Here is a 15,185-nt window from a genome sequence, read left to right on the forward strand (position 1 = left end):
AAATGAGTTTTAAGTAACAACGATCAAGTTGTCATTCTTAAATGAATCTCAATATAGAGAATGCATAGTTTTCTAAAAAAACTAAAAGGCAAGAAACCAGAAAAAAATATAGTCAAGATTTCCCTAAATGCTTAGCAGTCAGCTGACATGTTTGCTGTATCTTTATAATCTATCACAATACCAAAATAATGGTCATTGGATTATAAAATCATTTTATGTATAATGTGAATTTTCAGGAACTTTAGAGGTTAAGAACTTGAGGTGGTTATTCCTGGTATCTCAGAGAGATGTCTTGCAACATTTAAAAACTCTTAACACACTGCTCACTCTTAACACCAGCTGTTTTCAATCTGGTTAGATATAAACATTTCATTTTCCATATTCTGAAAATAAATTCTATATTGGCTTATAGATAAACTCAACGTTTAATAGGTTAGTTGGAAGCTTCTTGAGAAATCCTCTTTTCCTATATACATTTAAATGATTTTCATCAGGACTTCATATATACTTACATTAAACCTCTTCTAATTTCAGTTGGTTATCATTACGTTCTACATTCAAACAGTGAATTGTGCTTTACCTGGGACTCCATTAAAAAAAAAAGCTAAATTAGAAAGCAATTCCTAGGCCAGTTCTCAAACTGTACATAATCACTCGTGGGACGATTAAAAATGTAAATTCCTAGGCCACGCCTTCAGAGACTCTGACCCCATATCGCGGGGCAGGGTTTCTTCATCCACCTCAATAAATACCCAATTGCACTGGATACAATTTGTCTATACAACACTTTAAAGCTGCTTATGTGAAGACTCTGACTCTCACAATTTCTATACCAAAGTTCTGTCTGTATATAGCAATTTTTGATGAATAAAGCTAATTGTCAAAATTTTTGTGCTTTACAAATCTTGAGAACTATGCCATGAATAATAACCCTGTCTTGTTTTTCAACATTCTAATTCCTTTCAGACTGTTAGGGTTCAATTGAAGAGTATTAGAATCACAACATTCAGTATCCCAAAGTTGAAACTTAGAGGAAAAAATTTCTAAATTCATTTAACCTTGTGTTTTTTTGGAGAAAGTGTAGAGGAAACTAAAAGTCCTTCTAACAATGTCTTGGTTTAGGAGGCTGTACAGTTCCTTGAAAGCCAATTTTAAAAAATAAAAGAGAAGACAAGCTGTACTGAAACCTCTTAACCTAAGAGAAGCCTCAGAACAGGAAACGGGAGATTAAACAATAATGACAGGTAAATCATTTCCTAGACTTCCGGTGATTCTTGGCAGCAAAAGGTTGTGCTTTTGGAAGAAAAAATCATCAGCCACAAAGTGACTAATTAATCAAGTGACTTATTACAAAAGAAAACCTAATATTTGTCAAGATGGGCTTGCAGCAGCTTGCTCTGTGTTTGTTCCCAAAAGACAATTGCAAGCACACTGACTTTTGGCCATACTGCCTCTTTTTCCCAGAATAAAATTTAACAATTTTCTGGATAATCTGATTAAATAAGAAAAGGCCTCTCAAATTGGCCTGCTTGGTCTTGAAATATTAGGCCAATAGAGGATGAAATTTCATGATACCCAATACCTGAATCCAAACAAATTATATTTTCCATGTCTTTTCTAACATAAGAAATTTGGTATCATGGTGATAAACTTGAGAGTCTAAAAACAAATAGACTAGGAAAAACATAGCCACGATGAGCCAAGTCTAGAAACATTCTTGCCTCAATTCTAAGCATGGATCCGTATGGATACACTGCATGCCTGACACACAGGGGCCATTCAAAAACTGTTTGTTGAACTAAACTCGTTTCTCTGGTCTTGAATTAGCCTCATGGCATTCATTCTTAATACTAAGAAAAAGTCTAATTGTTAATCTTTTAGGGAAGTCTTCTGAATGAATTAGTTCAGGATTTTTATTTAGAAACTTTCAAAACAAGGCAAGTCAGCATACCTGCACGAGGAAGAAGAGGAGCGATGATATAACCAAAGCAGGCTCTCATGATTAACAGACGAGTGGGCCAAACGCTCAATGATTTCTCTCCTGATTGCTTTCTTCTCTCCGAAAACCACCAAATCGCCACTTTACCTTACGGCAGCCACGGTAAGATAAATCTTATAGATAAGTGAAACTATTTCCCTAACATGCTAGCCTTAACATAAAATGTGGTTTCTTCCACTTCAAAAGAAAAACAAAAAAGGTAAAAGAAGACAAAACAGCTCAGTTTAATTTCAAACGTTAATATATTTTCTATTTTATATTGGACATATGCATCTGTAACCCCTCATCTGCAGCAACCATCACATCCTCATAAAAGGGGCCAAATTTGTAAGATGCCTCTTAAAATAAATATTCTTTTTTATAAAATAATAAAACTTCAAATAAATATTCTTTACACTAAACAATATGTTGAAAAAATTAGAAAATAAAGGTTGAATTTTACCGTAACTGTACAATATACACGAAGCCCAAAGGGAAATCAGAGTCTTACAATAAAGGCTTTCTGTAAGGCAAAATACATCTAAAAACATACTGATTGATTCACATTCTTCCGAATGTACAACATATTAGTATAATATTTTGTGACCGTGCCAAATAGCATGGCACAACTTGTTTTTCACAGTTGCAAATATTATTGTATATACAAAAATATAGCACATTATCTCTGGAGAAAACAATGGAAAAAAAGTCATTTGCTAATTTACAAATTTTGCAAGTACTATTCACAAACAAAAACTTTGCCTAGGAGTGTCTGTTGCTTTAGCTTATGGAACATGTGGGTCGCCAAGTTCTGTCTCCCATCCTTTGAGCTCCATTAGCTGAGTTCTAACAAGCATGTCAGTTAAAATGGCACATGGACAAAAAGCGTTTCACTGCAAACAGCAAAGACTATCCCAACCCTCTATTAACAGTGCCAAGATTATAACTTTTTAGTTGGTTGCATATGTGTGTTAAGAAAAGAGAAAAGAACAATTCTTATTACTGTAATATTCCTGATTAATGATGCTATGTTGGTTTTTCAAAGTTCCTGGGTGGGACAGTGGGAACTTTGCAGCAAACTGTGTTTGAGTTTTTACAACGGCATCCAGGCCTGTTAACCCGGTCATAACACCCCTGGCACAATTTAAGGCAACCCTTGGCTGGAAGGTAACACCATAAACAAGGCAAAAAGAGGGACATGACGCCCATGGCCGACCAACGTGTACAACAGTGAGACTGGCTGCAAGAACACGGGTTGTCAGCACAGTTGTCCTCATCATCATTAGAACAGTGATAGAAGAGACCTTTCACACAGCACACGCAAGTCCCATAGTCAATCACGTTCTGGGCTGAGCAAAGGCACTGCTTGTCGCAGATCCAGTCTGATGGCAGAGGCCTTGGGTAGGTGCACTCCTTACACTTGCACTTGCCACAGTCCTCACACCGGTAGGCGTGCAGGCCCAAATCTTCCTTGCTCAGTGGCTTAAGCTCACCTGGCTTGAGCTCCGATTTGGGCTGCACCCGGATTATCCCATCAGCAACAGGCCCCGAGGAGAAGGATGATCCCAACAGTCTCTGTTCGGAGGAACTGCTGCTGGTACTTGTCCTCGTGCTGCTCCGAGACCCCGAGCTGACTGTGCTGATGGACCTGGACAGCGGGGCTCGTGCAGAAGCATGGACCTGCGAGTGCTGGAGCCTGGGAGGCTGGCGGTGCTCGGGCAGACCATGGAGTCTCTCATGTTTGTGCTGAGCAGAGGGGCGGGGAGCAGGCTTGAGCCCAGGTCTCGGGACCACAGTAGGCCCTTCTGTGTACTCATTGGTGTTTCGGATGGCTCTGATCTGATCCAGAGACAACACGTGTACCTGCTGGGTGAGGACGTCTCTGGGGTCAGGCTCCCCGCGCTGCCTGCCACTGTCACGGGGTGCCTGCAGCAAGGGCTGTGACCCACTGCCACTCTGAGCTCTGGCCTCCATCAGGTCTTGGAAGTGTGGTCACTCCAGCAGGCTTAGAACACATCTGAATTCCTGCGGAAACCCAGAGGAAAGAGATGGTTTACACTCCAGGAGACTTCCCACTCTCCACCCACCTGAGTTAACTCTTTATCTCCCACTTCCCCTACAGTAACAGGATTTGAAATCTGAACAGCCATCTGATCAATGCCTGTACCAAAAAGTAAAAATTACAGCCGGGGACTGACAACCCTTTAATCCCAGGATGTGTAGTGACACAAAGCTGATCCTTGTTTCAATCACAGATGTAACAATTCCTTATTCAAATAAATGTAAAATTGGCAAGGTTCAGGTTCAACGTAAAAATGGCAAGAAAGTAACATTTGAACATAGCATTGCTACCAACGTTTTCAAAAGTTGAATACCTTTTCAAAATGTGAAACAGGTTTAAGTTTATCGTGGTCATTTTTGCCTTAAACACCAGTAAATACAGCCTAGAAATTCTTTCTTGGTTCTTACTTTGTCTGCTTTTACATCAAATACCCTGAACTACAATTTATCTAGTATTCTGCACTTTATAAAATCCCATGGGATGAATATGGCACGCAAAAAAGTAAATCACCCCGAAAAGTTACAAATTTTACAAGTGATACATTATCAATAACTACACAGTAGCTCACGGTTATATAGTATTAGACATCAATCAATTCAAATCCTGTTAGGTGCCAGGAACACAATGAAGCAAATTCACACGACCAGCAACAAGACAGGAACTGATTTTCAACAACTTTTGAGAATCAAATATTTCACAACCTGATAGTCTAGGAGACTCTCTTAAATTCTGTAGCTAAAAGACTCTTCTCCCTGTTTTGGAAATAAATTATGTCAAAATCTTAACTGCTTTGCTCGTTTCCAAAATCTTAACAGTTGAGAACATAAACCGATTGGTGGTAACAGGAAGTTTTTAAAAAATTTAAGTGTCATCTCAAAGCTATCATTCTGACAAGCGATCGCTTAAACTGCAAGCCCTCTGTAAATTTCAAAATTATCATCCCCTTTGCCAAGTCTACAATGAATGAAAAGGGGCGAAAGTGGACCTTTATCCAATCTCCGCCTTTTAGGAGAGACACAGGCAGGTGACACACGCCTCCCAACTCGAAGCAAGGCAGAGCTGGAAACAGGATCTCACTTCCAAGAGAAAAGCAGACAAAACTACGTTGCTCTTTGCTTTCACTCCGTTTATCGGTTCTATCTGCGCCCCAACACCGTCCCCAGCAGGTGGGACACAGTCGGAGCCCAGAGCGACTTTTCTCTGGGCGGACTGACGCAGCCCAGAGGCCAAGCTGGCCCCCCCGCGCACAATCCTGAGACCGACAGACAGGCGGGGGGCGCGGGCGCCTCCGAAGGGGACATGTCCTGCAACGCTAGAGTACTCTTCCCACTCCCTCCCTTCCCAGCTAAAATCTCCCCCACGCCGGAGAATTGCCTTCCAGCTCCAGGAGGGAACCACTGCACTCCCAGGCAAAGGTCACGCAGCCCACTGCGGGGCGTTCCGCCAAAGGCCCTGGAACATCGGGCACAGGTCTCCAGCCCGACGCCGCGAGGAAGAAAGCCGGTGTCTTATTAGACACAGTCCGGTGCAGAGGTCTAAGCCACGCACACTGGGCAACTCCACCATGTGCGGACCGAAAGGGCATTGCCTGCAATCTGCACACGCCTACATATTAATATATGTACATATATATTTCTTAAAGTGAAAGAAAAATTGCTTTTTAAAGAAAGGACATTTTCCAGGGCCCCACTGTACACGCCGGGCACGCAGAAGCCAGATCCCTGGGGTGGAAACTTTCCGTGAAGGTTTGCTTGCAGTGGAAAGGAGCATCTTTGCGGGAGAGGGGACCTTTCTCTAACCAAAATGATTTCTGTGGCTCCCTAGCCTCCTTCGCAACCGCCCCCCCGCCGTCCCCGCACTCCCTCATTTCCCCCCGCTTTGCAAGTGCTTTGAAACCCCCATTAAGAACAGTGTGTGATCAGCCTAAGGATTAGGGGGAAAGGACTTCAGCACAAGGGTGGGGCAAACCGACACAGAACTGCTTTGTAAAAACGCACAAGATTCCGAATTAAAAAACAGCAGCAACTAAAAAGTAGATCAGGTCATCAAAGGAAATTAAAAAAACTAGCCTTTTTTGCCACCGACTTTCAGGTAATGGAAAACGATCGCTACCGCTGATGACTTTCTTCCTGTGTTGGGTCAGCCCAATCTTCCAAAACTAAAAAAAGCGTGACCCAGTCCGACCACAGAGAACGGAAAAAAGAGAAAGCTGCACTTCCGAACCGCAGAGACCCGGCGCCAGGCAGGGCGACGCTCCCACCCGTACCGGGCTGCCTCTGTCCACACTGGCCAGAGGCGGGGGCTCCCTCCACCCGGCACCCTGTCCTTTTTCCCCCGCGGGGTCTCGCTGCCCCCGTGAGGCGAGCGACCCGCGCGCCCTCGGTCCCGCCGGCGCCCCTGCCTCGGGACAGCCTCTCCCAGGACTTGTCTTCCCCGGAGAGGAACAGGTTAGAAGCGCGGGCGCCTGCAAAGGCGACCTGGGAAACACAAAAGTGTTCTCCCTCCCTCTCCCGTTCTCAGCGCCGAATTCGCGGCCACTGTAGGGCAGGGAGTAGACTCACCGCGAGCCTTCCGCCACCCCAACCCCACGGAGCGCGGGCGCGTGGGGTCGTGGGCCCGGGGACACTGCACCGGGAGCGCACCACAGTCCCCACCGAGGGAGGCCAAGCCCGAGGCGAGGCAGATGCGCGGGCAGCTCCCGGGATCCCCGAGGGGAACCTGCAGGGTTGGAGAAGGGGAGGCCCGAGGAGAGGCAGACCCCACTCCCGGTCCGGCTGCACCTACTCCATGTTGCCCACAACGCGCCGGCCACGGCGCCAGGAGGGGAAGAGCCAAACGCGCCTCACCGTGTTCGCGGCTTTGCACCAACCCCTCTCTGTTGGATTCTGTTCTCCCTGCGATGTGCAAATAAATCCAGCCTCGATGCAAACTTTTTCCCCCTTCTTTCCAAACTCTGCTTCAGTCCAACTTCCGAGCAATCGGCGAGAGGAAAAAAGGAGAGGAAAATCCGGAGCCAAGTCCCCAGCCGATGAACACGCCGGAGTTCGGGGCTGGACGCCACCCCCCTTCAAGAAGCGCACGCGGAGTATTTCCTCTTTTTTCTCAATGAACTGGAGGCCGAAGCGCCAACGGCGAGTCTCTTTTGCTGGCGGATGAGCGAATGAGAAAAGAAAGCGGCCTTACAGAGACACTACGGCCAGATGGCTAAGTCGCGCGGCCGCGGCCGCGTCCGAGCGGTGGCGGCGCGGGGGCGCGGGCGGCGGGCCGGGCCGGGCCGGGCGGGCGCGGGGGCCTGGGCGCTGCGCGCTCCGCCGGCCCCTCTCCTCCGCTCGCGCTGCGGCGCGCAGCTCTCGGCGGTGCAGACTGGGCGTTGCGGAGGCGCGGCGGTGAGGCCGAGGCGGGGGCGGTGGGTGCGGAGGAGGAGGAGGAGGAGAAGGAGGAGGAGGAGGAGGGTCTGGGGCCCGGCCGGGGGGGCTCGCAGTTGGCCTGCGCCCTCGCCTTTCCGGAGGAGGCAGGGAGCTCTGCGGCGGCCGCGGCAGCAGTAAATGGCGTCATGTGGATCCGAGGCGGAACAGAGCAGTTGTTGTCCCAGAGGATATATCGCATCCGGTCCCAGCTCATTGGCTCCGCGGGGCTACATTCACTCGCACTCCAGCGCCCGCCAGCGCTCCGAGCCGCAGGAGGCATTCAAAAGGGCAACCGCGCCGCCCCGCGCGTCCCCGGGCCGCTCCTGCAGCCCGGGCGCCGTCACGCGGGGCGCCCGCAGGGCCAGGCTGGGCACGGCCGGGTCAGTTTATCTAGTTTCAAGGAAACACTGACCTTAAGGTTTCCCCAGAGACCATGAGGACAAGCCCTACGCTCCAGTTGATTTAGGCAACTTTCTCCTCGGCACTAGCAAAAGGGAATGAACATTTGAAACTAATCCAGGCCGTGCAGTGTTCGCAGTAAAAGAAGTTGCAGGTTTTAAGACTTTATTTGGAATCCATTGCAAGCGCACCTCTCCCCTTTTCTGTTCCCCCTCGAGGGGGCGACGAGGAGAGAAGGAGGGGGAGGGGAAGGTGAGCGGGAAGTGAGGTGGGAGGGCTATTGGTTTATTCTTTGTCTACTGGATTAACCCGATTATACACCAGGCACCAGCACAAACCGCCTCCCCCGACTCCGAGCCGTGTACTAGAGGAACGGAATGCAGATTTGAGTTTCAAGTACCTTCTGCTCTGGCCGGGATTTGCTTTGATTGTGTCGATTTGCAGTTTTTTGGTTTAATATTAGATTTTGTTTTTAAAAGTGGAATTAGTTATAGATGGAGGGTTTTTGAAGATCTGTTTGACGCTATAACTGAAGGAGATCCTGCAATTTAAGCCTTTTTAAAAGTAGTTAATTCAATAATACACATGCACGATTACTAAGGGCGACATCACGGGCTTCTGAAATAGGGAGAGGGGAGCTCACTGCTCCCCTGCAGATTTCCTCCTCCGCTTAACCAGAAGAGTCATCGTTCTTTTCCTACTCTCCTTGTCACCTAGAACATTTCTCAAGAAGATCCTATTGTCCATTTTGAAAGTGGACTGTATTTTGCCACTTAAAAAATAGAACTATAAAGCTGGAAAGTGCATACATATGCACTGCTCTAATTGCCGTTCGTCTACTGAGAAACGTGCTTGCACGTGAGAGCACCAGTGGGAAATTAAAACACTCCCGCGCGCGCGCGCTCGCGCGCACACACACACACACACTCGTAATATTGGATTCTAACGATTGACAGAACGTTTTTACTTTACAGGGAAGTACGGGCAAAACTCCCGAGTAGCACCTGCGATCTCGCCCCGTGCGAGGTTAGAGTTCTTGAAACAGGGCTAGGAAAACGTGGTGCTGGATTCCCGGGTCCAGCCCACGTCGTTCGCAGCTCCCCTGGCACGCGCCGCCTTTTCCCGAGCAGCTCCCGCTCTAGAACGCCACGGGCGCCGTTCCCGGGCGCGCTGCGCTCTCGCCCTGCCTTCTCCACGTTTCTCTAGGGCTCTCCCACCTCGCCCGTGCTTTGGAACTAGAGATGGCAGGGGAAGTGGCTTGCGTTATTTCCGGGCGCTGGCCTATGTCCTACACTCCTCGGGTGAGACTAGACCAGGCTACGTCGGCCTGCTCCACCGCGTCCCCGGGCACGCGACAACCGGCCTCCCCGGCCCGACGCCCGGCCTTCGAGCCTCCGAGTGAACGCAGGCTCGGCTGCGTTTACGGAGCGTCCGGCCACCAGGGGGCGCCCGCCCAGCGCGGGGCTGAGGTGCCTTCTTCCCCAGGACTCAACCAGGGCAGGAGAGGTTGCTTCCAAAATGTGCATTAGGCCGGCTGGTTCCAAATGAATAAAAAGACATTTATAATATAAATGCCACAGTAGGTGGCTTTCCCTCCCATCTTCTCGGACACATTCTGTTTAGAGATGAGGTACCTAGGTTCGGAACAACTCCAACTTTTACCAAGGGGAAGGAGCTGGGGGCCAAAGTCAAGTGGTGCAAAGCTCTTGCGGAACCCTCTGCCACGGTCCAGGCAGCCAGTCTCGGGCAGAAGAGGGGAAAAAAACGCCTTCGCCTCAAACCCTTGCACCAGATGGCTGCTTCTTGGGGACACTTGGGGCCATGCTGTTCTCCCAGCGCTGCAGGAACTCTGGGAAGAAACGCTGTTCTGAATCAAAGCATAAAATGCAATTTAGATTAGGAGCTTCCGGCTGGTTAGAGCACCTTACATTTTTATTGGGTCAATAGGGAAGAATCTAGGAATTCATGTTTATCTTTCATGAACTAGAAGGAACTTCGTCTAATCTAGCCCTCCCCACCTTCCCCCACAGCCTCTAGCTTACTGGCTGGGAAAACATTTAACTGATGCCTTAAGCACAAGGTGAAAACAAGAATCTCTTAGATTCTTTCTAATTTACTCCTTACAATTTATTTTATTTAGTGCAATTGTTGATTTTCAGCTGTGGTGCATAAAGCACTATATATTGTGCCTCCAAAGTTTCCTTAGTGAGTTATAATCCTGAAGAGGATTTACGTGTGTGTATGGTGTGCACTGGCGCAGCTCTTGTTCTGAAATCGATTCTCATGTTGCATTCCAAAATCATAACTGGGATTAATTTTGGAAGATACTTCAGAATTATGAAAGAATGTTATGTAAAACTTCACCATGAAGCCCATTTTCAAACGTGTTGTGGAGCGTTCTAGACAGGCAACCCTGAAGCAACAGCAGGTGTTGCCATTTGCCTAAAGTTGAATAGTACTGAATCCGTAGAAACCGGCGCCGCGCCAGTACTCACCTCCAGCTTCTTGGGGACTCACCCAGTTAATGCCTTCTTAGTCCTAGCCACTGAACAGGACTGTGTGTCATGCATTTGGGATCTCATCTCCGCCTTCGTTTTATTTTCTGTATTCATTTGTTTGGATTTACTTCATTTTATACTTATCCTCAATTTCTGATTTTAAATGAGGCAGTGTATAAACCTCTGTGAATTTTGCCTCCTCTAATCTTTGGTTGAAGGCATCGGTAGGGACAGAGGAGATGTGCTTCTTTGCCAGCAGGTACGTTGGCCACATATTTTCAAGGTTGCACTTGCTGACTCATCTAAGCTTCTGATTTATGTTGTAGTAAAGGAAGAATGGAGCTTTAAATAACTCTCGTTCCAGTTTCTTTGTGAGATTGACCAAACCCCATGGCCTTGCTGGATTCACACCCAGTTTTGATAACCAAAGAGAAATCTTGCAGTGATATGATGCATTCTTATGACAAAGAAGAATTAGTAGCTATTGCTTATTTGGTTATTTTGTTAGTTTTATAACCAAGGCAATTTATTTATGTATTCGCATTTAAAGCTGGCCCAGAACACAACAATGTATACTGCTTCCAAGAGTAACAATTTAGGTCTTTCAGCCATTATTTCTCCTCACACCCTAATTGCAATAGTAAACTTAATTTATGCATGGATTCTTCTGGGAGGGGCTTTCCTGAATTAAAGGGCTTTACAATAATGGACCTTTTGATATGGCAGCCATGACTGTAGTCATTTCACTTTTTGAACTGCTTTGATTTTCCAGATTCTATTGATATTGCCTCTAGGAGGGAATTGGGAGGGCTGCACTAAAAGATACAAAGGAATTCAAAATAGACCACTTGAGTTCTTATCTATATAGCTTGGAGAACCAGAAACAGTTTATATCTTCATCCAACCTTCTTTGGTAGTGTCCTTTATCCCTAACTAAACTGGAGGAAAGATCTGGAGTCCTCTCAGGGTAAGAGGCCTGGTCCTCATAAGTTGACCTTGACCTGGAGGCTCCTGGGGGTCTCGTCTTTTTTAGAAATCTTATATTCAACCTGAATCCACCCTGTGTTTTCTACTGGTTAATCTATCTTCCTGCTATACCCAAGCACATTATTACTTCAATTTATGCAAAGTCAGATGTGTACTGAAGTTTTGTAACAAGGCGAAACAGAATTTCTGTGCTGGCCGACATGATTTTTCTTATTATATCTCCAACGTATTTGTCCCTTGATTTGAAAATTAAGCCTCTTCCTTTGTAGGACTGGTATGTGCAGAGAAGTCTAATGAGAGAAAATCCTGTATTGTTGCTTTGCATTTCCCTGAAGTGCCCTAGATTTATTTTTGTTTGTTTTTGACATTGGATCCCCTTTGTTCTGGAATCTTTTTGATCCAGATGCTAAAGCTTCATATAAGTGAAAATCATAAATTGAAACGAATATTTAGATATTACTGGGCAAGCATAGTAGCAGTAGGAAGATTTTAGCCTCTGAATTAAATAGGAGGTTTTGGTTTTATACTTATCATGTGGACACTTGATCAAAAGGGCACAGGAAGTTCAACATGTTCTCTAAGGAAGATGTAGTCAAACACATTCCACTAAAGCCATTCTTATGGTCCAGATGCCACAATATCGAGGCTGCCAGCCAGCCCTGAATTAACCTCAGTTAACAGGTCAAATCTAAAAATGTTTAATTTGGTAAATGGAATAAGAGTGCATGAGATTTAATTTGTTTGTTCCTTTGGACAGGAAGTGTTTTGAAGTTACAGTGAATTGTGAATCATTTGAGAATGTTGTAGGGTTATATAAAACAGCTTTTCTATACATAACTCTGTGTTGCTTGTGACTCTTCAAAAGGATAGAGGGTTCCAAGGATCTGGGGAGTCTGTATCAAGACTGCCTTGGACTTCTTTGTTAGGGGCCTGGAACTGAAATAAAAAGATTCTTCACCATCTCATTCTTAGAAAACAGAAAACGCTAACTCTGCTCTCCATAAACTTTAGACACTCGATGAGTGCTTTTCAATGAGTGAATGAAATTAATGAATGTAATTAAAATAAGTAACTATTTTTCATCCGAAGTTTCTAACAGCAAATAAAGAGTTTTTGAATTTTTTAATGACAGAATTGAGGAGTCATTCCACTAGCCTGGAAATTACCACTGTGTTTTGCATAATTATCAGGAAGTGACTGAAACAAGTTTGTTAAGGCCATGATTTTTAATCTCTGAAATAGTAAATATTATAAAGTTAAAAAATAAATCTTTACGGAAATTTTGTGTAATAGGAAGGAAGCCTGTGGGAAACACCTATTCTTAAACTATGTATAAAGAAATTAACAAACAGGCTGGGGATAGGTGGCTAGGGAATAAAGGTGAAAAGCAAACTTTTATGAATTTCTTACTTTGAAAAGTGCAATTAACAAAAGTATGACTATATTAATAGTTAAAACTAAGCACTGATCTGTAATTTCAAATTAAGAAGTTAGCACTTTGCTAACTTTCAAGAACATATTTTAAAAATAGCTGCGAGAAAACCACCAGATAGTGAACGATTTTGCTTTTCATTTCTATGTGAAAATCTCCTTGCCATTTTGAGAAATATTCTTCTCACCCTGATGTGACAATGCAGACACATACTTGCATTATACCCTAAAAAATGTTAAATCATGCACTTGCAAAATTAGAAATTCTGTCTTCAAAATTCTTCTTCTCTCTCTCTTTTTTTTAACTGTTATTCCTAAAAGAAAATGATACTGAAGGTTGAACTCTTAAATATCCTACTAGGTTCTTGAGCCTTTGAGAGTTCAAGAGAACTGGATTTGGATTCAATCTAGGCCTCTTTGGGCAAATCTGATCAGGATCCCCTGATCTTGAAGTCCCCTCTGATTTCTCGTTGCTCCTGGCTTAAAGATCCAAGTTCTTATCCCAAGTTCAAGGTCCTACATCCTGCCCCTTTCCCTGGCCAGCCTCCTGTTAGATCACGTCCCCGGCTTTCTGCCCTACAGCTATGATTACTACTTTTTTGTTGCTCAAAATTGCCTCTGTCCTGCAACAGGGCATCTGTACAGACAGTCTCTGACTTTGATGGTTCAACTTATGATTTTTCGGTTTTAAGATGGTGTGAAAGCCGTATGCATTCAGTAGAAATTGCACTTTGAATTTCGAATTTTGATCTTTTCCTGGGCTGTACTCTTTTATGATGCTGGGCAGCAGCAAGCCGCAGCTTCCTGTCAGTGATGCGACCACGAGGGTAAACAGCCGATACACTTAGGACCACTTTGTACCCGTACAACCGTTCTGTTTTTCACTTTCAGTACAGTATTCAATAGATTACATGAGATATCCAACACTTTATTATAAAATAGGCTTTGTGTTAGACGTTTTTGCCCTACTGTAGGCTAATGTAAGTGTTCTGAGCACGTTTAACGTAGGTTAGGCTAAGCTATGATGTTCGATAGGTTAGGTGTATTAAATGCACTTTCACCCTATGTTGTTTTCAATTTACAATGGATTCATTGGGACGAAACCCTGTGGTAAGTCGAGGAAGATCTGTATATGCCATTTCCTCCATTTGCTTTTCTGGCCTTTTGCCATATTGACTCCTACTTATCTTTCAAATCTCTGTTGTCCTTTTCTCAAGAGAGCTGTTTCTTACCTCCCTTACTAGGTCAGATCTCCCTTTTTTCCTCTTCTGACCTTCTCTGCTACAAACATACATGTAATTAAGTGACCATTTGATTAATAACTGTCTCCTTCACTGTATTCTGAGCTTCATGAAGTCTGGAATCCAAGTCAGATTTTGGCCGCCATTTTATTTTCAGCACTGAAGGGCCTGGCACAGACAAGGAGTTGAAATATTTGAATTTCACTAAAGAATCTTCTAAGCATATTCAAGACATCATGGGAATATTTCAACCCCCGGCAGGGCTGGGGTTTGTGGCAACAGACAAATGATTGTTTTCACGTATTTGGTATTCTGTTCACAAGAAGGTCATACAATTGTTAAGGTAAGGTGTTTTTATGTCCCACCTTCTTAACTACTTTTCAAGTTGTTGTTGGATCATGATACCTCTGAAATCTAAGATATTACCAAATATTCTGGGCCCATGGTACCTAAGGGGCCAAAGGCATCTTCCAGTGTCAGTCATTAGCATTATGACTCAGCAGGTGTTATAAGTCAAATCAGCTGAGATTGGGAGGGACTTAGCATGCGTTCGGTAATAGAGTGGGGATTTTACCAAAAATCACAATTATATTTTGAGGACCACTTTCCATCAATTTATGTTGAGTACTTTAGGTTGCAGAATTATCTAGAGATAACTGATATTACTTTTTTCCCTATCACTGCTTCTCAAATGACAAATGGATTACTTTTATTTTTTTCTGAATTACATACTCACTGTAAGAAAAAAAATCAAACAATTCAGAAAACTGTAAAGAAGTGAAAATCCCATTCATGGTTAGTATTTGGTGAATATTTATTTAAAAAATCCTTCATTGTTGGGGCCAGCCCTGTGGCATAGTGGTTAAGTTCAGTGCACTCTGATTCAGCAGCCCAGGTTTGGTTTCCAGGCATGGACCTACACCCCTCATTGGCAGCCATGTTGTGGTGGTGACCCACATACAAAATAGAGGAAGATTGGCACAGATGTTAGCTCATGCTGAATCTTGCTCAGCAAAAAAACACACCAAAAAACAAAAAACTTTCATTACTAGTTGTCAGATTCCCCATTTTTGAGGGCTTGGGGACAGGTCATTTGCTGGAATAAAAAATGCCGTGATAAGCATTTTTGTTCATATATATTTGCAGGTTTGTCTTACATTCTAAGGACAATGTCAAATCATA

The 15,185-nt window shown here is 44.6% G+C and overlaps 1 protein-coding gene across 1 annotated transcript; it reads right to left on the minus strand.

Moving 5' to 3' along the window:
* Window positions 1-2,222: 2,222 nt before the first annotated feature.
* Window positions 2,223-7,026, minus strand: SPRY2 (sprouty RTK signaling antagonist 2). The gene is made up of 2 exons (XM_008539243.2): window positions 6,887-7,026; window positions 2,223-4,003 (listed from the first exon to the last, which is right to left on the minus strand). The coding sequence occupies exon 2, from the start codon at window positions 3,950-3,952 to the stop codon at window positions 3,005-3,007; it is 948 nt and encodes a 315-aa protein (XP_008537465.1). The 5' UTR covers window positions 3,953-4,003; window positions 6,887-7,026; the 3' UTR covers window positions 2,223-3,004.
* Window positions 7,027-15,185: the final 8,159 nt, after the last annotated feature.

Source organism: Equus przewalskii, chromosome 16 (genome assembly GCF_037783145.1).
Source record: "Equus przewalskii isolate Varuska chromosome 16, EquPr2, whole genome shotgun sequence".
NCBI lineage: Eukaryota > Metazoa > Chordata > Mammalia > Perissodactyla > Equidae > Equus > Equus przewalskii.